Source organism: Momordica charantia (assembly GCF_013281855.1).
Source record: "Momordica charantia cultivar OHB3-1 chromosome 1 unlocalized genomic scaffold, Mcharantia_2.0 BLBB01000001.1, whole genome shotgun sequence".
NCBI lineage: Eukaryota > Viridiplantae > Streptophyta > Magnoliopsida > Cucurbitales > Cucurbitaceae > Momordica > Momordica charantia.
Genome location: NW_028275157.1, coordinates 13,692,049 through 13,715,456, shown reverse-complemented (window position 1 = coordinate 13,715,456; position 23,408 = coordinate 13,692,049). Strand labels below are relative to the sequence as shown.

At 34.1% G+C, this 23,408-nt stretch overlaps 4 protein-coding genes, 1 long non-coding RNA gene and 1 other non-coding gene across 6 annotated transcripts; 3 read left to right on the top strand and 3 right to left on the bottom strand.

Moving 5' to 3' along the window:
* Positions 1-5,598: 5,598 nt before the first annotated feature.
* Positions 5,599-7,456, top strand: LOC111013787 (SEC14 cytosolic factor family protein / phosphoglyceride transfer family protein). Its single transcript, XM_022288310.2, has 4 exons — positions 5,599-6,530; positions 6,632-6,756; positions 6,838-6,979; positions 7,051-7,456. Exons 1-4 carry the CDS (start codon positions 5,802-5,804, stop codon positions 7,309-7,311), a joined length of 1,257 nt encoding a protein of 418 aa, XP_022144002.2. The 5' UTR covers positions 5,599-5,801; the 3' UTR covers positions 7,312-7,456.
* A 2,443-nt stretch (positions 7,457-9,899) lies between these two features.
* On the bottom strand, positions 9,900-12,091 carry LOC111013780 (Protein phosphatase 2C family protein). Its single transcript, XM_022288300.2, has 5 exons — positions 11,879-12,091; positions 11,447-11,764; positions 11,206-11,323; positions 10,636-10,859; positions 9,900-10,539 (listed from the first exon to the last, which is right to left on the bottom strand). Exons 1-5 carry the CDS (start codon positions 12,089-12,091, stop codon positions 10,087-10,089), a joined length of 1,326 nt encoding a protein of 441 aa, XP_022143992.1. The 3' UTR covers positions 9,900-10,086.
* LOC148213302 (uncharacterized) lies at positions 10,410-12,464 on the top strand. Its single transcript, XR_015790286.1, has 3 exons — positions 10,410-10,551; positions 11,277-11,338; positions 11,484-12,464. It is a non-coding gene; the product is annotated as an uncharacterized LOC148213302 (long non-coding RNA).
* Positions 12,465-13,664: 1,200 nt separating this feature from the next.
* Positions 13,665-15,725, bottom strand: LOC111013875 (methyltransferase). Its single transcript, XM_022288408.2, is given in 2 exon segments — positions 13,665-14,794; positions 14,797-15,725. Coding segments are annotated over 2 exon segments (1,548 nt in total). The 5' UTR covers positions 15,392-15,725; the 3' UTR covers positions 13,665-13,841.
* Positions 15,726-18,928: 3,203 nt separating this feature from the next.
* On the bottom strand, positions 18,929-19,314 carry LOC111013841 (seed maturation protein). Its single transcript, XM_022288366.2, has one exon. The coding sequence runs from the start codon at positions 19,269-19,271 to the stop codon at positions 19,029-19,031; it is 243 nt and encodes an 80-aa protein (XP_022144058.1). The 5' UTR covers positions 19,272-19,314; the 3' UTR covers positions 18,929-19,028.
* Positions 19,315-23,126: 3,812 nt separating this feature from the next.
* Positions 23,127-23,198, top strand: TRNAQ-UUG (transfer RNA glutamine (anticodon UUG)). The gene has a single exon. It is a non-coding gene; the product is annotated as a tRNA-Gln (tRNA).
* The last annotated feature ends 210 nt before the right edge of the window (positions 23,199-23,408 follow it).

Sequence of the window (23,408 nt, the reverse complement as noted above, 5' to 3'; positions counted from 1 at the left end):
AAAAATAATATAACCCTAACAATTCATGTTAATTCAATAAACGAAAAAGTCATTAGTTCACCATTGGTTCTTGTTTGCGTAGATTGATTAGATTGGAGAGTTTGAATTTCTTTATAAGTTATACTTTCGATTGATAAATAAATGAGTTTCAAAAGTTTGTATTTGTTTTGTAGGGCTGTAAAAGTAATTGTCTAGCCATCTACAAAGAAGAGTTTCAAAAGTTTGGATTTGTGTAGCTTAAGCTTTTTTAGCTTGCGGGGATTCACCCTCTTTTATTCTTAGATTATCAAACACATACGTAAGCTTGGTTAGCTATTAAAACAAACCTCATGAATTAAAAAAAGAAAAAAAAAGTACCTTATGAGTTAGATATCTTCGTCAATTCGAAAATTAGTTTAGTGGATAAGATAGCAATTACATCTTTAAGATGGGTTGAACTCTAAAAAAAAAGGTAGATCTCTTCCCGAAATAGTTATCTTTTGTAATATTCAATCATACATGAGAGAGAAATTTCAAACCTACAATTCATAAGAGGAGGTATTATTGTTTGATCACTTGAACTAAGCATAAATCAATAAATCTAACATTTGTTCAAAATACTTAATCTATTAAAAGCATGTAAAAAAAAATTATGTTTAGATTTAAATTCTAATTCTATTAGATTGCTACATCATAAATAGAAGAAAAAACATAATATTTGAGGAAGAGGTAGACATATCTCGACTATTAAATCATGTTCTAATTAACACAAATGAAATTATAATTAGACATAAAAAAATGTATTGTATAATATAATATGTAAATAAATAAAGCTATAAAACAAAAAGGGGTGCAACAATTTAGGGAGGAGAATGTGTAATTAGGACAATAACACTTTTTTAATTAGTTATGATTAAAGTGGTAATTAATCAAGTGAGGTTTTGTGCACAAAGTCAAAAGCAATGCCTTGTGTTCAAAAGTTTCAAACCAACAAAAGCAAAAGAATTATTATTTAAAAAAAACAATAATTTAATTTGGGAAATTACTTTTTGGAAATGCAGATTTTTACATTTTAACTTTTTCCCAATTCCAATGTTACATATTACACCAAACTTTAAATTATCGACACCATGTACTTTGAATATCAACGTTTCTAGATACCAATTATTTTCAAAAAAGGCCAATAGTTTAATTTAAAGATGCTAATTTTCTTTTCATTGGGATTGCAATTTATAGAGATCCACCAAAAAATAAAGAGAAAAAAAATAGAAGTTTCCTTTTAAGTAGAGATGAAATTTTATTTATAGTTATATTTTTATGTTTTTATCTCTCCAACTTTTAATTAAGAGTTTTAATCTCATTCCTATATATATTTATCTTAATGATCCGTTGGTGTTCTCTACATATTAGAATTTTTACTAAATTTAAACACCTTGCATTAATGATATAAACCATTAAATTAAAGAGATGTTTTGATGGGTTGTCTATTTAGTTTTAAAAATATGACATTTTAAAAGTGATTTAACATTATTTATTATTTTATTGATTGTTGGAGGGATAAATACAAAATAACACGTGGACCAATCAACTTAGATCGATAGGATCGAATCTGTCTAACTAGATTAGAGGAGAAGACTCACCTACCTTGGAGATCGAGCTAAAGACCAATATAGTCGAAGGAATCACCTGTCCTCTCCAACCAACCTAAGGATATCAACCTTATGCATGGGAACTGACCTTAGGTCCAACAACCCGTAATTGCCTGTTGGAGCAGTTCCAACGATCTTGTCCCTCGATATCTATAAAAAGAACACCGCTCCACTCATTCATGCGCGAGTGTGAGAGTGTTTGTTCATCCTTGCAGATACTATATCTTGCCTATGCTCGCAATTCGTCCAATCGACACGCGACCGATCCCAGTAGCTCGGCAGAATCTTGCATCAACAGTGGATATACTTATTTTTGGTACAAAAAAAGAGACGAAAATTCAAACCGAAAACCTTTAAGAAAGATTATTAAATCAAATTGACAATGGAGATTTCAACAATGACTTCCAGTAATATATTAGAAGCATTTACGATTGAGTTAATGTTTATGTTTACGATCACAAATTCACTCGTCTATCTAATGTCAATCACATTTCAATTCAACTATTTTTGCAATTTTAAAATATATTATTTCTTTAAGTTTACCTTCTAACAAGATTATTTTGCAATCAACTACAAATTAATTGAGATTTATGACTAAATTAAAAATATAAGAATATAAGAATAAAATGGACTCAAACATTCCTAAAAAAAAAAAAAAAATATATATATATATATATATATAATAATGCAAATAGACATTATTATTCCTTTTAGCTTTATTTGATAAAAAAAAATAGATATTTATGAGGAATGATTAAATTTGAATAGAATTATGTTCAAAATGTAATGAGAATGAGGTGAAGGATAAGTGGGTAAAATGATTAAATGGGGTCATATAAATAAAAATTTTATATTAACAAAAGGCATTAAAAGAAGCATGCAATGCCAGGTGCCAACTGCCAATTAAACTTTGCTTTAAACCATATTTCCAATCCCTAAAAATTCTCTCATTTATCAAACAATTCAACCAGATTTCAAAACCTTTTTTTTCATATATACAATTTTTTAAGAATCCAATGTTCCAACTTTTTCTCAAAAGTGGCCCCCATCATTGTCCAAAATTTCTTCCCTTTCATACTCTCAAAAACACAACTCAAATGCCTTCAAAATGTTGTGTTTTTTGGGCTTAGATTTCATTCTTTACCATTCTTTTATTGTACTTTCTCAACTCTCAAAATGTTTTTCTAGTTGTTAAATTTTGAAGTTTCTTCCATTTTTCTCTCAATTTTCAAAACATCTCTCTTTCCATTAAAAGAATAATCAATATGGCGATCCCTTAATAGTTTGTTATTAATTGTTCAACGTAGTTTAGTTTGTAATATGTATAGGCAAAAGTTGGTAGAAGTTTTTTTTTTTCTTATTGAGTTCTTTGACTTTAAAGAAAATAAATAATATTCTGACGGTTTAAATTACATTCCTATGAATAGATAAACATGAGCTTAACTCGGCGGTAATTGATATTTGTCTTTGATCAAGAGGTCGTGAGTTCAAATCATTCCCTTATTATTCTAAAAAAAAAGATATTAGGTGAATAGATATTTGTGATAAAATAATATAACAACAACAGTATAATAAAATTGAAATTTGAGAACTAAAATAAAATTCAAACATTTTTTTTTTGGGTTTAATTATTGTGTTTGAAAATTGGTATGGGGAATAGGTGACATTATATGGCTAAGTTCGAGAAGGGGGAATTGACAATACAAAGCCAAATGCCAATCATTATTTAACTAAGAGATCAGCCTTTTGTCACTATTCTGCCACACACATGTTTGAGATAACACCCATTTTTACATTAGAGTTTCATTTCTTTTATCTTTTATCTTTTTTTCTTTTATGGAAATAAATTTTAAAGATTTAAATATTTTACTCACGGTATCTTTACTTTCAAATACTTTCAATTTTTGTTCATTTTAATTCTCGTATTTAAAAAAAAGATCATTTTAGTCTATATTTACAAAGTTTTAACAAAGAGTCTATAGATAATAAAATTCTTTAATACAAAACAATTGCTACAGTTCAAGAAATTCATTGGGTATAATATTGTATCGAAGTTGTAATGAGATAAAAAATAAAATAAATGGAAAAAAACTTTCACTTTTAAAAATACATTGACCAATGACCAATCTATTAGAATAAAAATTAAAATGGGTATTTTACTACAACCACCAAAAGAACAAAGTTGATAATAAAAAAAAATTATTTTTTAATCAAATTTTAATTAAAAAACATTAAATACTATTGTTTTAATAATAATTGGAGTTTGCGCAAATTTATAGACTTTCATTTCAATTTTCAATCACATAATAAATTGTTTAGTATTTTAAAGTCATTTGATCATTGTTTTTGTAAAACAAAATTCCAAACGTCATGTTAATTTTCTTTAAGAATCTTCCTAAGTAAGCCTAACTCAATTGTGAATAAAGATTTTAGCTATCAACATTTTATCATATTATATATTTCGTTAAGTAGTCGTTTTCTCTAAGATACTTTTATCAGCTTCATCTAAACAACATTAAATTGTTGCAAAATTTATTTTTTTTATATATTTTAATTTGAAAAATTATCGAAAATAAACTTTCTATGACATTGATCGGATAAAAAGAGAATTTTTATTACATTGAAATTTGTAAGTTGAGGGGTTATTTAATGGCCAAATTTAGCTATTAATTATTTAATTTTATGTCAAACTCGATTTACATTAATTTAATGCGTCCTTAGAGTTTTTACATTTTTTTTAGAATTTATTGGTGATTAGTGAAAATTAATATGAGGTAAAAATGGTAACACATATATAATTTTATTGTCTAATTTGAAAAATAAAAAATTTAGATTAGAAATTGATATAAATTACAAAATTGAATGGTAAAATTTGATGCCAACTTGAATCTAATTGTATCTATTTCTGACCATAATTTCGTGTGTTCTAAAATTTTATTTCTTTTCGTATTATTTAGGAGAAAAAAGACGAAGATTTTTGTGTATGTTATTTTCCTTACAGAAATCGGGATTTTTTTCGGCAGCCCGAAACCCGAGGCTGGAAAAGCGTACACGAGCAATGGGACCCACAATCTTAATAAATTTATTTAAAAAAGAAAAGGAAAAAGAAAAAGAAAAAGTAGGAAAGAGAAAAAGAGAGAGTCTAGAATTTGTCTGTTTGGAGCTGGTGGGTCCCACTCTACACTCTTTACAAACCCGTGGGCCGTGGCCCAGCCCACTAATTTCTCCAGCGTCACTCTTTTTCTTTTCCTTTTACAATTTAAAGATTTCAAATATCCATATTAATAGAAGTATCGAAACTTTCCCTTTTATGGAAAATATTGATATCGGTTAATATTCCTGAAAAGAAAAAAAAAAGAGTGTAAATTGAAGATTTTGTAAAATATATTTTAATTAATAAACAAATATCTCGCACCTTTTAAATCAATAAAAAAACCATCACTAGTATTTATGTTCTTATTTTACTCCTAAAAACATCGACCAACTGTTCTTCTTGGTACAAACAGAAAAGGGAGTGAAATGTTAAATTTATCAGTAAATGGGTTTATATATAATAAATCACTAAATTTTTAGAAGTTTTTAATAGTCTCTATTTTCAATTTTGTGTCTTATTATAAATTTAAATTAATTATTATTTTAAATGATGCATTAATCTACATCCTTTACTAAATTTTTAGAAGTTTTTAATAGTCTCTATTTTCAATTTTGTGTCTTATTATAAATTTAAATTAATTATTATTTTAAATGATGCATTAATCTACATCCTTTACCGTACAGTTATAAATTATATTGGTCCAGTTCCTGGCTGAGGTCGGCTTCACGGCTTGGCTAAGCTCATAGAGTTTATGTGCGCGATTGCGATTGCGATTGCGTATGTGATTCTTATTCCCATGACCGGCGCGTGATTTTATGATTTCTCCCGCTCGTTTCTTCAATTTTGTCCTTTTCTTCTTTTCAGCTTCTTTTCAAAACTTCAAACCAAAATCCCCGTCTCGCCCCCTTCTCCTCTCTACTCAGTTTCTCTCTATTTTCCATCAAAACCAGAACCCCACTCTGCTTTCTTTTCACACCTTTTTTTTTGTTTGTCAAAAGAAACCGAAAAAGAGAGAGAAATCGGCGTTTCTGTTGAGAAATTTCATCTGGGTGTTGCTCAAAAACCCCCAAAATAATCACATGGAAGCAGCAGCGTCTCCCATTTCCACTCCCAAAACCCCATTCCCTGAAGCCTCCCCAAAGCCCTGCAAGAGAAGCTTCGTCTCCTCTCTAATGGAGGCCGCCACTCTCCGCTCCCCTTCTTTCAAAGAAGACACCTATTTCATCTCCCATCTCAAATCCTCCGACCGGAAGGCCCTCCAAGACCTCAAACACAAGCTCGCCGCCGCCGCAGCCTCCACCGCCGATCCCTCCATGTGGGGCATTCCGCTCTTGGGCGGCGACGAGCGGGCCGACGTCATCCTCCTCAAATTCCTCCGTGCCAGAGACTTCAAGGTCCCCGATTCTCTCCAGATGCTCCAGAAATGCCTCCAATGGCGCTCGGAATTCGGCGCCGACGCCATCCTCGACGAGGACCTCGGGTTTAAGGAACTCGAGGGCCTCGTCGCTTATATGCAGGGCTGCGACAGAGACGGCCACCCGGTTTGCTACAACGCCTATGGGGTTTTCAAAGACCGCGAAATGTACGAGAGGATCTTCGGCGATGAAGAGAAGCTCAAGAAATTCCTCAAATGGCGAGTCCAGGTTCTGGAACGAGGCATTAGTCTCCTCCATTTCAAGCCCGGCGGCGTCAACTCTCTGATTCAAGTCACCGATCTCAAAGACATGCCCAAACGCGAGCTCAGAGTTGCTTCAAATCAAATCCTCTCCCTATTTCAAGACAATTACCCTGAAATGGTCGCCCGTAAGGTACTTCACTCTCTGACCCATTTACCTGTTCTTGATTTTGAGTCATGATTTCCAAATCTGAAGCCATTTTTCCCAATTTTTTCTTTCTGGGTGGGGCTTAGATTTTCATCAATGTCCCGTGGTACTTCAGCATGTTGTACTCGATGTTCAGCCCCTTTCTGACTCAACGGACCAAGGGCAAATTCGTCATCGCTAAAGAAGGAAACGTCGCCGAGACCCTTTACAAGTCAGTCGATCGATTACTCCAAATCTCTCGCCATTTTTTGCTCTGTTTCTGTTTCTCTAATTTGGGTTTCTTCTGGATCAGATTCATCAGACCGGAAGACGTCCCGGTGCAATACGGCGGCCTGAATCGGCCGAGCGATTTACAGAACGGGCCCCCAAAACCGGCGTCGGAGTTCGCCGTCAAAGGAGGGGAGAAAGTGAACATTCAAATAGAAGGCATCGAGGTCAAATTTCTTCCTCATTTCATCTCAAAATCTCATCAAATTACCCTAACACCCAAATTTCCAAAAAACAGGGGGGCGCCACAATCACGTGGGACATCGTGGTGGGAGGGTGGGACTTGGAATACAGCGCGGAGTTCGTCCCAATCGCCGACGGCAGCTACACGATCGCCGTGGAGAAGCCGAGGAAAGTATCAGCCAACGAAGAAGCAATCCACCACTCATTCACCACAAGGGAAGCCGGAAAGATGGTCCTCTCCGTCGACAACACCGCCTCCCGGAGGAAAAAAGTCGCCGCCTACCGCTACATTGTCCGGAAATCGACGGCCGTCTGAATCCCCAAATGTTAAACAAAAGGAAAAAAAAGGGTACTTCATTCTGTAATCTGTCTCCTCATCATCTCTCGCTCGCTGTAACGTGTTTTGGTTTTAACTTGAAATGAATGAATTAGTTAGTTGGGTTGTGATTGTGAACCGAAAACTGAACTTGTTGAAGCAACAGTAGCAGTAAACATATAACATACAAGTAAAAGTGAAAGGGTTTGTTAGAGAAACAAAAATGGCGGTGGTGCTTTTGAGTGTCAGAGGGAGAAAGCGTCTAGAAATGGGTGTTTGATTTTGAAGTTGAAGGATTCTTGTTCTGGTTCTGGTCCCTGTGGGGAGAGGCTCAGAGGTTTTGCCCACATCACAAGGGATCAAGCTGAGGTTGATGGGGGTGGGTTTGTTTTTAAATTTTCTCTTTTTTTTTTTTGGTGGGTGTGGTTGGATTTTGACCATTATGATCTTCACAGGATTGTTTTCCTAAAATGGGGTCAGTTTATTTCTACCTTGAAGTTGAAGGAAGATAAGGATGGTTTGGTTTAGACCTTCTCAGATGAATTTATGGTGACTTGTGAAGGTTTATTTTCTGTAGCACTATAGTACTACCGTGAGAGTTAAAAAAGATATACTGCATGTCATATTAAATGTTTAGAAATTTATTAGATATTTTTTTAAGCTGCTCGTGTTCAACCGATTACATGTCACCTCGCTCAACAGCACTAGTAGTTGATCGAGTTATATGAACGGATGGGAAGCATTGGTTTTTCCAGCCTTAATTTGTGTTAAAATGTGAAGATTGACTGACTGATGTGTACTCTTAATTACATGTTAATTTTCATCAATTATGAATCTACAAATTTTATAAACTAAAGTTTTTATAAATATTTCTCTTTTGGGTAAATTCAAACAAATTGTACGAATACAAGGTTTTTAATCAGAAGGAACCAATTGTTCGTGTTTGGGGCAGCTACAAGGGCCAAGCCTTGGCTGCACCTCCTCCAAAGGGCTGCAGCCCTTGTCTTGAGTGTGACCGTGGCGCCCTTGCATAGCCCCCGCACCCCCTTGAAGGGCTACGTCGATCGTGATGGTTGCCCCATGCATGGCCTATGTCACCTACATGGCTTAAGTGGTCGTGCTATCTCTGTGGCTAGCGCTTTGCCTGCACAACCAAAGCACGGGCCCAACACACGCACTGTCGCCTTGGCAACATTATCTCGCACCACTACATCCTCTTGTCCGCTTGTGAGTGACACCGCACCATGATGTCACATGCAGGCTTACTCCCCCAAATAAATATGGGGAAGCCAAAGAACCTCTATAAATAGAGGTTCCAAGTCATTCGAGGTAAGTAATTCCTCCCCCTCAACTCCATAAATTCAAGTAATTTCTTTCCTAAGACTTGATACTGACTTAAACATCAGAGTGTATTCTGGCACCATATCGGTATTAGATCATCTTTTCTTTGTGCAGATCATTTCGATTCAGTTGTACGAGTTAAGATTTCGTATTTCTTCTATTCATTGGGTCAAATTCAGACCATCCGAATGAATTAGCCTCGTGCATTTTACATTTTGAGGGTTTGTTTTCCTTGAAATTTGTTAATCAATGATCTGGGTTAAAGATATTTCCAAAACCACATGAGGAAAAAAAACACAAAAGGAGATTCCTTCGTACAGGGGCGAATAAGACAAAAGACACATGGGCAAAACAGTCCATTAGTCCCCCAACAAGAAAAAATAAAAGTAGATTTAATTTCAGTATTTAATTGAAATAAAATTTTATTATAATAATTAGAAGAAGTTTCCCTATCTGTTTTTATATATATAAAAAAAATAAAGAAAAGAAAGATGCCAATTTGTTTAGAAAACGTGGGTTTCAAACACCAAATAAGAAAAATATTTATAGTTAAAAAAAAAAGGTTGAATTTTTAATTACTCATCCACTCATTTGCAGGTTTGGAAAAGTAATGTCACCGTTGGAAGAGACAAAATTTGAAACCAAGTTAGTTTTAATAGTAGCATCCCTCAATTCACAAAACTTTATGTTAAAATAAGTGCAATTTTTTAAAATATTAAACTTTCATAACATAGGTCAAATTCCATATTTATTTAGTACAAATACGGTTCAAAATTATTCTTTGATTATAAAACTTTTAAAAAGTTTATTTTAGTTCTTGGACTTTCAAAATGTCTATTTAAAAAATTTAATTTTCAAACCTTACATATGCAGTTAAATTTCAATGACCAAATTTTGTTGGTTTTAAAATTTATGGACTAAACCAAAAAAATTTGAAAGTCACAGAGTCAAAATAAAACAAATTTAAAAGTTGGCCAAAATAGATCAAACCTATAAATTTAAATTCTATTTTTAGTCTCATAACTTTTATATATCCTTCCTTTCATTGGCTAAACTATCAAATATTTTGTCTTTAAACATTTATTACCTCCTAAATTTAACATAAATTTGTATTAGCGGTTAATACTTATCATTAATTTCATTAACAATTTTCATGAAAATATGAATTACTTCTAAAATCCAAAACATTTAACGTAGCACATATCACTTCAAACACTCGACCACATAAAGGTGAGGAAGAAGATAGCTTCTCAAATTTTTAATTATATATTTCATAAAGGTGAAATATTACATTATCTCAACCAACATAAAACCAAAAAAGAAAAAATGCATTACATGAGAGCTAAAGATTTGCAAAGAAAACAAACAAAATAAAAGATTGAAAGTGGGGAAAAAGCTTGGGTTCTTCCCTGCGGACATTTATCAAACAAACACTCACCGTGCTTCAACTCCATGAAAAACCTTCTCCATTTTCTGATTGTTGCTCAAAGCGCGAGTGAATCGAGGAATCCTCGTCAGTGAATTCACTCTTTTCAATCCTTGTACAGCGTTCCAATCATCTTTGCTTTCCTTCTTCGCAGCCGCCGCCCCGCCTCCGCCTTCTTCTCCTCCTCTTTTTCCCATCCTCATGGATCTACAGCTTCGCGAAACTGCAAGCTCTGGATGGCTCCTCGCGTTCTGCCGGCCCACACTCGTCATCGATCTCGTCAGCATTGGCGGGCTCTTGAAGAACAAGCAAATCACGGCGCAGTCGTCCACCAACGCCCCCGGATATCGGCGTTTCCACTCCCGAACTGCTAGTTTCACCAACAATTTCGCCGCCATGGATCGGTTCCTTGCTGAGGAAACTATGTTGATTACTTGCTTGTTCGTCAGCACATCCCATATCTGCATTTCGTGGTAACAACAATTGACATTTTTAAGCGAATGATTGAGATTCTAGGGCTATGAAATTGGGGGTTTCTTCGTTTTTTTTTGACTAACCCCATCTGTCGCTAGAACGATGAACTCGTCTTTTCGGGTCAGCTTTCTGTAAGAGACGTGAGGGGTTGAGATTAGCCCGTAATCCTTGAGGCAAAAATCTCCGAAGGATCTTGACATGGCCAGGCCAGGATAATCTTCATCTGGCACCCACACTCTGTATATATCTGGGTCATCTTTTTCTGCAATTATTCTGCCATTGCAATTCTGTATTCTTTCGGTTTCGCCTGACTCAAATTGAAAACAAATGAATGAGGAAGAAGAATATGATAGATAGACAAATAGATAGATAAGACACCCAAATGGCTGGCCTGGTCAACAACTTAAAATTTCTGCTAAATTATTGATTCCTCTGGTCATCTTCAGGGTTAGTTGCTTTATTGTGATCTTTGAATGAACAATTTGTCTCAAATTCATCCTTGTTGATAAGATAAAGTTTGATTGTATTAATGATTATGATGATAGATACCCAAATTGCTTGGTCGACAACTTGAATATCTGCTAAATTATTCATTCCTTTGTCATCTTGTGAACGAACCATTTGTCTCAAATTCATAAGATAGAGTTACCCACATGGAATGTTTGGTTTATGGTCAACTGTTAATTGAATGGCAATTTGTTGATTTTTGTCTCCTCTGGTGCAGAGAACCGCCCGGGAGTCGCCCAAGTTTGCAACCACCAGATACTCTCCCTGATGGTAAAAATGGTAAATAGATTGAACAACTTTTTTTCTTTTCCAGGAAAATTTGAAACAGAAAATTTAATATTTTCCCGGGAAAGTTATATTGTAGTGATTGAAGTAGCCACCCCTCACCTGTTTGATAACTGTCACGGCTGTTGTCCCACTGCAGAAACTATCAACAGATGAATCGAAGCCAAGTTCTTGATCCATTTCTTGGAAAGAATCAACAAGAACAGTTTCCCATCTGGAAACCAAAGGATTGCCGCCACTGTAGTCTGGTCCAACAGAAGCTTCAGAAACCCCATTTGCGAGTCGAGATGGCTGTTTCTTGATTGCCTTGGAGAGCTTTGAGGGCAGCATTTCACGGGCACGGCGAGCAACCCTGTGACCAGATGGGCCATGGCCATCAAAAACTCCACAGAACACCAAATCTTTCTCCCCTGTGAAATCCTGTAAGTTTTGATTCAACTTTCTTTGAATACATTGACACATATCACATCCCCAAAACAAGATAGATCATTGGAACAATGAAAACTTTTGCACAGATCATCCATGAAATTTTACCTCCCAAACTGTCATTGCATCTTGATTGATTCCTTTTTTTCCTCGTTGGGTGAACATTGATGAGAAAGCAGAGGATCCATTTAGTCTAACAATGGCTCCATCTTCTCCACGACGAACCTCTTCCCCATCCTCACCAACATTGGAATCCCCCTCATCCTTGTCATAGGGCATGTGCCCTCCAAACATGTAATCTTTGGTACAGCAGGCTCCCATTTTTGAGACTCCCCACTAGGGCAATCTCAAAAAGGAATTCGACCCACCACAAAAGATCGAAAACCCACAAATATTTGGGGAAGGAAAAGGCATTAAGATGAAAGATTGGAGGTTTCTCTGATTCTGGACCCAAGGGAGAGGGAAACAGAAACAGAGAGAAGGCGAGGGGAGAGAGGATAGGAGATTTCAATTTGCAATTTGAGAGTTGATGGATTGAGAATGTTGTTGGGATGAGAATGAGGAATTTTAACAAACAAAGATTTATATTTAGAAAATCAAAGATGGGTCTTGTTGACTTTTGTGTTTGGTGGGTTTGTTCTTCTTTCAATTCTTGACCTTATTAAGGTTTAATCCCATAATCCCACTTTCTTCTCTCTTATTTTGCCCTTTTTTTCCTCTCGTTTTTTTGTCCAAATATAATGGGAGAGTTGAAGAATCGCTTAAAATTATGATGTGCTATTATGTCTCTTGACTTGGGAAAAAGGTGCTTTTTGGTGCACTTCAATATCTCCCACTTTCATTGGATGAATTCATATCTCAATTCCTCGTTAAAAACCAATATAAATGCGAGATATTATCCTCATTTAATTATTCAAGTCTAAGATTAATGATAAATATTGATTTCACTTTCTTGGTTCAAAGTTTGTAATCCACGTCGATGACTTGATAGATGATCCCAATGAGATTATTTTCAATAATGATGTTGATGGTACAAAATTGGTATTTATTATCTAATTAATATTTTAGGCCAATCCAAGCATATCTCAATACATTATGCATCAATCCTTCTTGGAAGTTGAAGATTTGATTTTTCACACCCGTGTTCTTATAATTACAATTAATCCATTTCCTTCTCCTGCAAGGATTTTTCCCAACCAAAGAATTCTTAGATATAAATAGATTATAACTTAGGGATCATGTGATAGGTTCTTATAATCTTTGAACAATTTAAAAATGTACAATTCTACACGTTGGTTTATTAGAATTTTGGAAATCAGGTTGGGGATAGGTTTAAGAGAGAAGGAAAAATTTTATCCTACGAAAAATATCAATGGATATTTTTGAAGCAACTATAAAAGTAAAGGATTTATCACAAATATTTAAATTAACAAGTTAACATTTCACTATTTTTAAATGAGTTAAAATCACCAATATTAATATTATGGATATCAAACTTATAGATATGAAAGTGTCAATGAAAATTAAATACTCGACCTGTAATAAATGTCCAGATAAACAATTTCTCATTCAGATTTTCCCATTTGAACAAAATAGAAAATAGACAATAGATGCAGGCCAAGCACTATCTATCATTCCAGGCTGGAATTGGACTAATCTAAGCTGTTGATAATCAGCCACAATTCATATTCAAATTATAAACATTATCTGAATTGATTAATATAATTGTGAACATGAATCCATAATCCCGCTTGTCAACCTAAATATAACTCAACTGGTTAAAGCACTTAGTGTTAATAGCAAATGACCAAAGGAAGAAGAAAAAGTCTTGAATTTCAGTTTCAGGGATGTGGATGACACAGAGAATGTTAAGAGACCAACAACAGCAGAGAGGTGTAAAATCAGCACAACTTTTACATTTGCAGCTTAAATCTTTAACCAAAACAATGTGTTTCTTGGCAATGATGAAGTTAACAACACCATTTTTCTTTTGTGGAAGGAAAAAAAAAAGTAAAATGAGATACAATTTTAAAAGAATGTTATCCAAAAGAATGTGTTTGTGTTTGTTGTTTTACCACCATTGATGAACAAGAACTCCACTTTGCCTGAGAGAAGTAAACAGCTCTATGCATTGAGAATATGTTTTCTCATACTTTGAACTCCTTTGGCCAGGGCAACACCTCTGCCATCTATTGTAATGGCATTCAAGAAACATCTCATCTATCAAACAGATTGCCCCCGTCTCGAACAGTCTCGGAATCAATTCGAACTCGGTTCCTTCCACATCCATCTTCAACACCACGAAATCCTTCTCCGATACCGTGTTCTTCAACCAGTTAGCGAAATCAAACCCCTCAATCTGATTCACCTCCCCATCGAAATGGCCCGATGATTGGACAGGTTGAATCCTGCCCATCCCTCGGCCGCCTTTCTCTTCCTTTTCCTGACCTGGGTCTTTGTTGATTTCAAAAGCCAACGTCTCATTCCTCACCCAGGCAGCATAAGGCAACAATGTCACTGCTTTCTTTGATCTATACTGCTCGTGAAATGTTCGATCGGCTTCAATGGCGTAAACTTCAAAGGTTTTGTTCTGCTTCGGATATTGCTTTTTGAACCAGCTCCCTATGCTTGAGCCATAGCTCCTGGCTCCAACATCCACATAGACATACCTATTTTTGAAGCTTATTTCAGCCATTGATGGCAAATACTTTATTTTCTGTATATTTCTCTTCAAAGTTAACCATGGCTTCAATGGCTCCTCCAAAATCAGAGGCTCAGCATTTCGAACCAGAGCCAACTTATACCCAGGAACAGAGCAATTCTTCTTATGAGAATCTCCATCCAGTTTCAGCAGCCCCTTTTCAAGAACTCTATACTCTTTCTTCAGTACATATTCACGAATTAAAGGCATCGATGGAAGAACAACATCTATATCTCTTGATTTAACTATCTTGCAGCAATTGAATAAATCAACAAAAGAATTGAAACTATACGTATCTTTGGCACTCACATGGACCACCGCAAACCTTCGGGTTTCAGTATCCGAGCAATCTCCGAAGCAAACTCATAAGGCCAGCGGGAAATATCCAGGCGGCCACCGCCGGAGAACACGAAATCAAAGGTATTATCACCAAACGGAATCCGATGAGCCTCCCCCTTAATCACGAGAGGCTTCAACGCTTTCTTGAAAATCCCGACCGAGTCCGATACGCCGATCTCCTTCAGCGCCGAAACGTCGGGTCCGGCGGGGGTTTCTACGCACAAGGATTTCGAATTCGGCGATAAGTAGCCCTCGGTAACCAGATCTCGGAAAACGGAGGAGAAAAACTGGACGGTCTTGATCCAATCTTTACTCGAGTACAGATCCGGCCGAGGCGGCCCGATGACGCGAGGATCGGCGTTGTCCGTGAACAACGCCGCATTTCCGGCGCGCCCGGCGCCGGCGATCATGAAATTGAAATTCTCCGGCAAAGAGAAGAAACAGAAGTCCCCGATGCTACAGGATTCTCCAGTAATGGTCACAATATAGGCGAATCGACCGATTATGATAAGAATAGAGAACAGAAGAACTCGCACCAGAAGGTTCCTCAGCGAGGCGAACTTCCCGGACATGGATCCCATGAAATCAGAAGAACATGAAAACAGAAGAACAGAGAAGACAGGGCAGTGGAATTGAGTTGAAGATTTAGCGGGAGCAGAATCGGGAGGAGGTATGGTTGGCTCCGATTAGGGATTTGGCTGAAGTTCCGGCGCCGGCGATCGGAAAATAGAGGGAAATCATGGTTTTGTTCGGCGGCAGGATTTTTAAGCAGCCGCAGTGAGAAAGAGATGGCTGCTGCCACTGCCGGTTGTTCTTGCCTGTGGGATGATGAGAAATGGGAATCGGTGGAGATAATGGAGCGTGGCAACCGGATCAGCCGGTCACCATGTGGATAATGGAATGGAATACAACATGACACTGAACTCTGAAGGGAAGATAGATGCTTTTCTTTTTCCTTTTCTTTTTTTAAGAGAAGAAAAATTCTATTTTTTTTAATAAAAAGTACATAAAATTTCATGATTCTATTTATTTAGTCATTGTCATTTATTTTTTCTTTTTTTAATCTTTTAACATGGACTCACTTGATATTGGGAATTCAAATGTCAAAATTGACTTCTTAGGAAACATTGTCTGTAGGTTTTTGCCAATTTTGATTGTTGGACTTCCTAAATATGTTAAAAATACCATTATTTTTGTTGTACTTGGGATTATTCTATTTTAGTTCTTGTATTTTTAGACGTTGAGGAATTAATTCAATCTTAAAATTAGTCCTCATTTTTATTTGAAGATAATTTTAGTTGGCTTGAATAAAAAAATCATTCAAAATAGGTACGTCGTCCCAAATTTTTAGAGAGAAGGTCGGTTAAAAAGTCGACCATAAACTAACTATGTGAATTAATTAATTTTAAGGCTTATTGAAATTATGAGAATTAAATAAGTATCAAAGTATAGGAACTAAAATGACATTCGGTACTTATTGAACTGTCAAAAAGAAATAAATACTTTAGTTAATGCTATTATTTTACTACCTAATATTTGTTCACACAATACTTGTCTTATTCAACCTATATGATTCTTATACATGTGCCCGCGTATAGTCAAGATTTGAAATTTAGACCGTTATTATGGGTGGAATCTTAGCCATGTCTCATGGCCTTCTGACTAGGAAACACGTGTTCGAATCTCAACTCTCACAAGGATAATATGGGTTAGACCAAGTCACCTGTGATTGATCTAGCTGGAAACCAACTTGAAGCCACGGATAACACAAGGATAAAATCCATTACATGCTAGGTACGAAGCATCGAAATAAATGACTCTTCTGTAAAAGAGATGAAGTCCATTCCTTAAATAAGTACACATTCTTTATGCAACCTAACTAAGTTTGATCCAATACCAATTCGAACTAAGTACTAACGTAAGTTTCATTGTGTACATAGTTGAGCATCAATGTAAGATTATGTTTGTATGTTTGTAGGTCAACATCTTAATATTGATTGGACGTCGACTCGAATCAATAATCTGACTAAAAATAAAGTTTGGCTAGTGATTAGTTAGCTATAAATGCTTGCTATAACTTCTAGCTATTATTTTATTCATCTCATGAATTAAAATTGAATTCTTTCTAGTACTCTCTTAAATTAAATAGGTCGGCTAAATGTTAGTAGCCAAGTAATGAAATATTCCAACAACTTCTTTGCTAATGTCATATCCATGGATATGAAATTACATAATTGCCTTCAATTTTTTTTAATGAAATTTCCCAATTATTCCCTCATCTTGACACATCCTTACAAAACTCTTGGTGTAACCTCCAATAATTGTATTTTGTTGGTTTATGAATATTAACTTCATTTAAAGCAATATATACCTAAAGTTTGGATATCTATTTGAGAGAAAGTTGCTACAAATTAAAATGAGATAATTCTTATCCTCAAAAAAGAAAAAATATATATTTTTATCTTAATACAGAAATAATTAAAATATCATCATGCAATCATATTAATCATGGGATGAGAAAATTCATGGTATATCTTACAAAGTTACAAGACCAAGAAGCTATAGTCAATGCAATCACAGAATTTATGAAAATAAATAGTAAGATTATCAAAAGATATTTCATAGAGAAAGCTTTGATTTATTTTTATTTTTTGGATAATAACTTTAGATAGATATGGATGTGAGGAGAGAACCTCATTTTGAAAAAAGATTCAACTTTTTTTAGTATAATATATAGGAATATATAAGGGGTGGGGGTGGGAGATCGGACTCATAATCTCTTGGAAAGATATATGTCAATTACCGTTAAACTATGCTTACTTTGACATTGATAAAGATTTTTTAATTAGAAATTCTTACTCACTATAGCATAACTTAAATATTTATTTGTTTGTTAGTTCAATAATAGTAGGGGTAGTATTAAACTGTTGATCTTTGAAAATGAAATTATGTTTTTGATTTTGATAGTAAATATTGTGATGTATCTAGTGCATGAATAAACTAAAAATAATTGAAAATTTTAAAGAAATCAATGAAATACAGGTTAAAGTATTTCAGTTGTGATAATTAAAATCTAAGACCATAAAAATGTTTATAGCATTGGAACACACCCGTCTTTGTATCTTATCAACGTTGGTTTGTCAAAATCCAATTTAATTATTGTTATTGAAACTATATCAAACATGCCATCTAGAACCCAAGGAAGAACCTCTTTAAATAACTCCATATAGAAAGGGTTTGGTTTCAAATCCATACCAGAGAATTGGAGGAAATGGTTAATTTAGTCAAAGCCATAATGTGGGTGGGGGTACCCTTCAAAATAAAGCAGGCAGTGAGAGGACAATTTTAAAGAAAAAAATCACATGAATAATTGAGGTTTGTCATTTTTTCAAGTTTGGAAAGAAAAAAAAAAGGTACAGGCTAACACAGCTTCAAAATGGGCCACATCAAAACTGTGCCTATAAATGTCTGCTTCTCTGCACATGGCTTTCGTTGGAGAAGAAGCAGAAGATGAACAACATCAATCAATCGGAAGAAACAGCTCAGCTTGTGCCTTGCTTGTGGGGGAAAATGGCATATTGGGAATTTTAGTTTTTGTTTTAACAAATAAAGAATTGTGATTGGGAGTGGAAAATAGAATTGTGATTGGAGTGGTTTGAGACAAGAGGGATGGTAATCTCTCTCTAATCATTTCAGCATTTATGAAGGATGTGATATTGGTGTCATGTCATCATGAGATTCAATTTCTAAATTCACATATATGTTATTTTGGTAGGGTTTTCAGATAATCTATAGTGGATTTGGGTAATTATTTAGAAAATCTACTCACATAATATCTAAGTTGATTCTCTTGCTATTGAAAAAAATAAAAGTAAACACAATTATTGTTAAAGATAAGTTAGATATTGAACGTATGAATTTGTGACATTCTTGAAAATATGTTATATAATGTATTTTTCGTAAATTCATTATTTTGTCATTCTCCTTCTCACAAACACTCATAAAACTCGCAAGTATGAAACTCTCTTTTTACGATTATGTGCGACTATTAACGGACTTTCATCACCCTATTAAAGAGGAAATTGTACTAAATAATAATAATAATAATAATAATAAACGAAGCATTAATAACATAGATCATATCATTATCTCCCATTTACAACATATATTACAAGTGAAGTGAAGAAAAAGCGTTTTCTATTTTTTATTTTGAAGTGACTATCCGGTGCCGGTGCCGGTAACTCCGAGGTCTTGTTTGTTGTCATCTTTGCCGGCGCCGAAGACGGGGCCGCCCTTACCGGCGGGATCCTCCACTTTGTCCTGAAGCTTGTCGATCTGGATCATGCCCGCATCCTCCCGCGACCGGATGTCCGTCCTGGTCCGGTTGTCGCCGCCGGGAACGGACCCGTAAGTCGTCGCCGTCAACGAATCCTTCGGCTGCGCTCCCTGTGCTCCCGACATCGCTAGCTCTCTAAAATTCAAATTCAAACTCGAACCTTAGTTTTGATGTGGGAAATAAAATTTTTCAAATTTGGGATTATAAAGACACATCAGGAGCCACGTGGCGCTCATGCACGCCCTCTCCCTCCCCCTTCCGCCACGTGTCGATCACTCTCTTCGGTCTCTCTTGTCTCTTTTCGACCATGCAATTCCAAACTAATCCCACTCTAGACATTATTATTATTATTATTATTATTATTATTATTGAAACAACAACGCTACTTGAAGTAGCACTTATTCTATCTATTGTCTAAGTTATGAGAAAATAGTTTCAAGTTAGGAATATTTATTCATAGATGTGAGTTTATGATTGATATGATTTTAGATAACACTTCAATAACTTTTCAACAATCTCGAAAATTGCAGCGTATTACTTAAAATTATGTTAGAGGTTTGTACCTGTTGATGCTCGATATTAATTAACTAAGTTTTTATCTTCCACTCATCCATCACATTTTTTCTATATTATTATTTCTACAAATAACTTTTTTCTATCCATGAATCATTTTTTTTCTATATTATTCTCATTTTATACTTCCATCATATAACTTGGATGTTTTAACATGTATGGTCTTTCAAATGTTAAATTTCTAACATTGACTTCAAAATGGGAGTAAAAGTAGTATTTGGACAGCCATAAATGTAGTATAATTTAGATATGAAATATTATTAAAAAAAATTGTCGCAGGTAAAAAAGTAATTACGAGTATAGAAGAGTTAAAATAGAAGGATAAGTAATATTTATATGCTTATATCAATCTTTTGAGGGACTGCAATTAATAAATATTTAAGTTTGTTTATAATAGGACACAAGATGTAGAAAAAGATTAAAACACTTATCTGTCAAATAATGACACTATAATGGTTATCTACCGTTTGCAAATTTATTAGTAATTATCTGTTTAAAATACCACAAATTTTTTGGTAATTATCTGTTTAAAGGACCATAAATAAATAGTTGGGGTCAAATTTATTGGTAATTATTTATTTATTATAGGATACAAGGTTTAAAAAGAGATTAAAACATTTATCTCTCACATAGTGACATTACAATAATTATCTGTGGTGTGAGATTAAATTTATTGGTAATTATCTGTTTAAAGAACAATTAATTAATAGTTGGGATCAAATTCATTGGAAATTTTCTGTTTATAATGGGACAGAAGATGTATAAAGAGATAGAAATTAATCAAATATTTTATCTAAATGTGGTCTTTTTTTTTCTTTTTTCTTTAAACAATTAATTATAGTCTTAACTGTAAATCGGTGGATATGGGCCAAACTTTGACCTCGGGCTGACAGAAGTTCTGGCCCAATATTTAGTGGTCCCAGTGACTTGCTGTGAGCCACGTGTTTCAGTTGACCAAATTGAATAGCTGTCAATTATTATTAAAAAAGTAAAAAAAAAAAAGAAAAAAAAAGCAACTATTGGTATTGGTCTAATTTCAAAAAAATAAAAATAAAAAAATAATAATAATAAAAAAATAAATAAAATCAACCATTGATTTTAAACTAACAAACTTGACTGCATCTACCGTTGACTTTTGATGTCTACATTGACTTTATGTCTATTGAATGAATACATTTGGGCTTCTAAGCTGGGTATTATATATATTTTCCATTTGTCGTTATAGTTCAACGGTAATTAACATATACCTCCAACAAAGAGGTTGTGAGTTCGAATCCTCTCCCCAACATATTGTACTATATATATATAGTACAACATGTTAGTAATTGTGTGTTTGGCATTCCAATTCTCAGAGTCCTTGGTGGAACCAACCACGACAAGGATGATTCCTCTCCTCCTAATATCGAAAAGAAGAGAGTACGCCGTGCAAAACAAGATTAGCACTGCTACACAAGTAAGTTAGTATTCAGTCCGATCTATTGTTCAAAGTGTGAATAGTTTCGCATACCTTGCAAAAGAGAGTCTTGGATCTCTATTTATAGAGATGAACTCCAACAAGGCTTCCGACAACGATCCTACAACTCTCCAACATTCCGAAAAATGAAATGTGTTATCGGAGAACATCCTTGTTGTCTCTACACCTATGAGTGTTCTTCAGGTCGGCTCGTACCTGGAGTAGGTTCATTCTGTAAGTTGATGTGGAATCATTTCACTAAATGAAGTCCACCTAGATGTTGATACCTCCAACAAATTGCAATAATATCAAGTTTATATACAGCCTACCAAGGAGTCCGACAAATCATTCAATTTGTTAGTACAAATTATACATTTCATGGACCAGTTTTTATCATCGTCGACTTTGTCAGTGATCAGGTAACTTGACCTTTCTTTATTTCCTTTAACTCATGATTCTCTTTAAATTTTCACATTTAGACCTTGGACTTACAAAGTAGGTTCTCAAACTCTCAATTTTGTACTAATTAGTTCCTTATTTGTTAGACATTTTTCTAATTCATACATTTATTAGATACAAATTTGAAATAAATTGAAAATTGAGAGATATATTAGACAATTTTAAATTTTGGTCAACCTATTTAGAAATACCTCTAAAAGTTAAAGTATTAAACTGTTAATGAAGTTGAAGGAGGTGGCCGTCGACAGGTTTTGGCCTTCTTGTTAACTTTAGCAATGTCAATTATAAAACTCTCAATTCAGTTTTTTCGTTTGATTTTAATCGTTAAACAAATTATACTTTTGGTGTTTGAGATGTAAACTTAATTGTCATTCAGTCTGTGTTTCAAAATTGACGTTACGTCATATTTTCATTAAGTCAAAAACACTAATGGTACGTTAATCTAACTTAAAAGACAAAATGGTATCAAAACCTCGTAAACTAAATAGAAACAAAATCCAAACTTAAAAAGGACAAAAGTGATAATTGTGAAACTTGTTGGACCAAATAGAAACTAAATCTAGACTTCAAACTTTAGGAGCAAAGTCATCGCACTAGTGCTTTCCCTTATTCATTTCAATTTATATTTTCATTTTGTTTTAGTTTTGTTTGAGGAGTTGGTGTGTCAAATGCTTGTGTGAGTACTTAATTATATAAAGAAAATTGTATGATTTGAGTTGTGAAGAAACATTATTTACCCAAATAATCTATTTGAATTTGAAATACTAATTCACTATGTCAAAATGATAGTTATAGAATAATATCCCAATATTCCTTTGTTGAATATGAGATTATTTGATAATTCTTTATTGTAATCACTCAATTGACTTTAATATGTTTTTAATCTCATTTTAGTCAAATGAATCATGGTAGATAAGTAGTATAGAACATTTAGTTTGATAAATGTATTAGAAATATGAATTTACACTTTCATTTTATCATTCATTGATGATAATATTTAAGATTGTGCATGATAATAAAAATAAATTTATAATTTTGTTCATTTGCTCACTATAGATGGTTGAAAACCCTATATATTTCTTAATTCAAATTATTTTCAACCAAGAAAGGAAGGAAAGAATTTACACATTTATTTGGATCGAGTTAAGTAAGAACCAACTATCCAGATCTATAATCAACTTCACCCGCTCTATTTCTTAAAAAGAATTCATGCAAAAAAGATTGGAAGTAAAACTAATCAAATATTTTGCATCTCTGTGTCTTATAACTCATCAAATACCTCATCGAGATCCAAAGATAAGCCTTTATTTAAGACCAATTTACTAAAATAAAAAATGAAAATGTTTTATTTTTCTTTTGGGGAAAAAGATGAAATGAATTTAATTTAAGCCTCATTTCTCTTTCTTTGCTAAAATTGAACCACTCAAAGCTTGAAAGTGAGTAGGAGAATATGATTTTAAATAATTATTTTAAATGGTGAGTTTTCAACAGAAGTGGTTCTATGGTGTAGTGGTTAGCACTCTGGACTTTGAATCCAGCGACCTGGGTTCGACTCCCGGTAGGACCTCTCTTTTAAATTTCACTATTTACGTATTTTTTATTATTTAATATTCAAAATAAAATTTACCCATATAGGCGACAATTGATGTTAGGATGTTATATACTTTTTAGTAATATTGTTATAAATGATGAACTTATCGAGGCTTCTCCTTGAGGGAATAACTTTAATTGTTATGGATAAGTGTGATAATTTTCATGGTATCACAAATTTTACCAT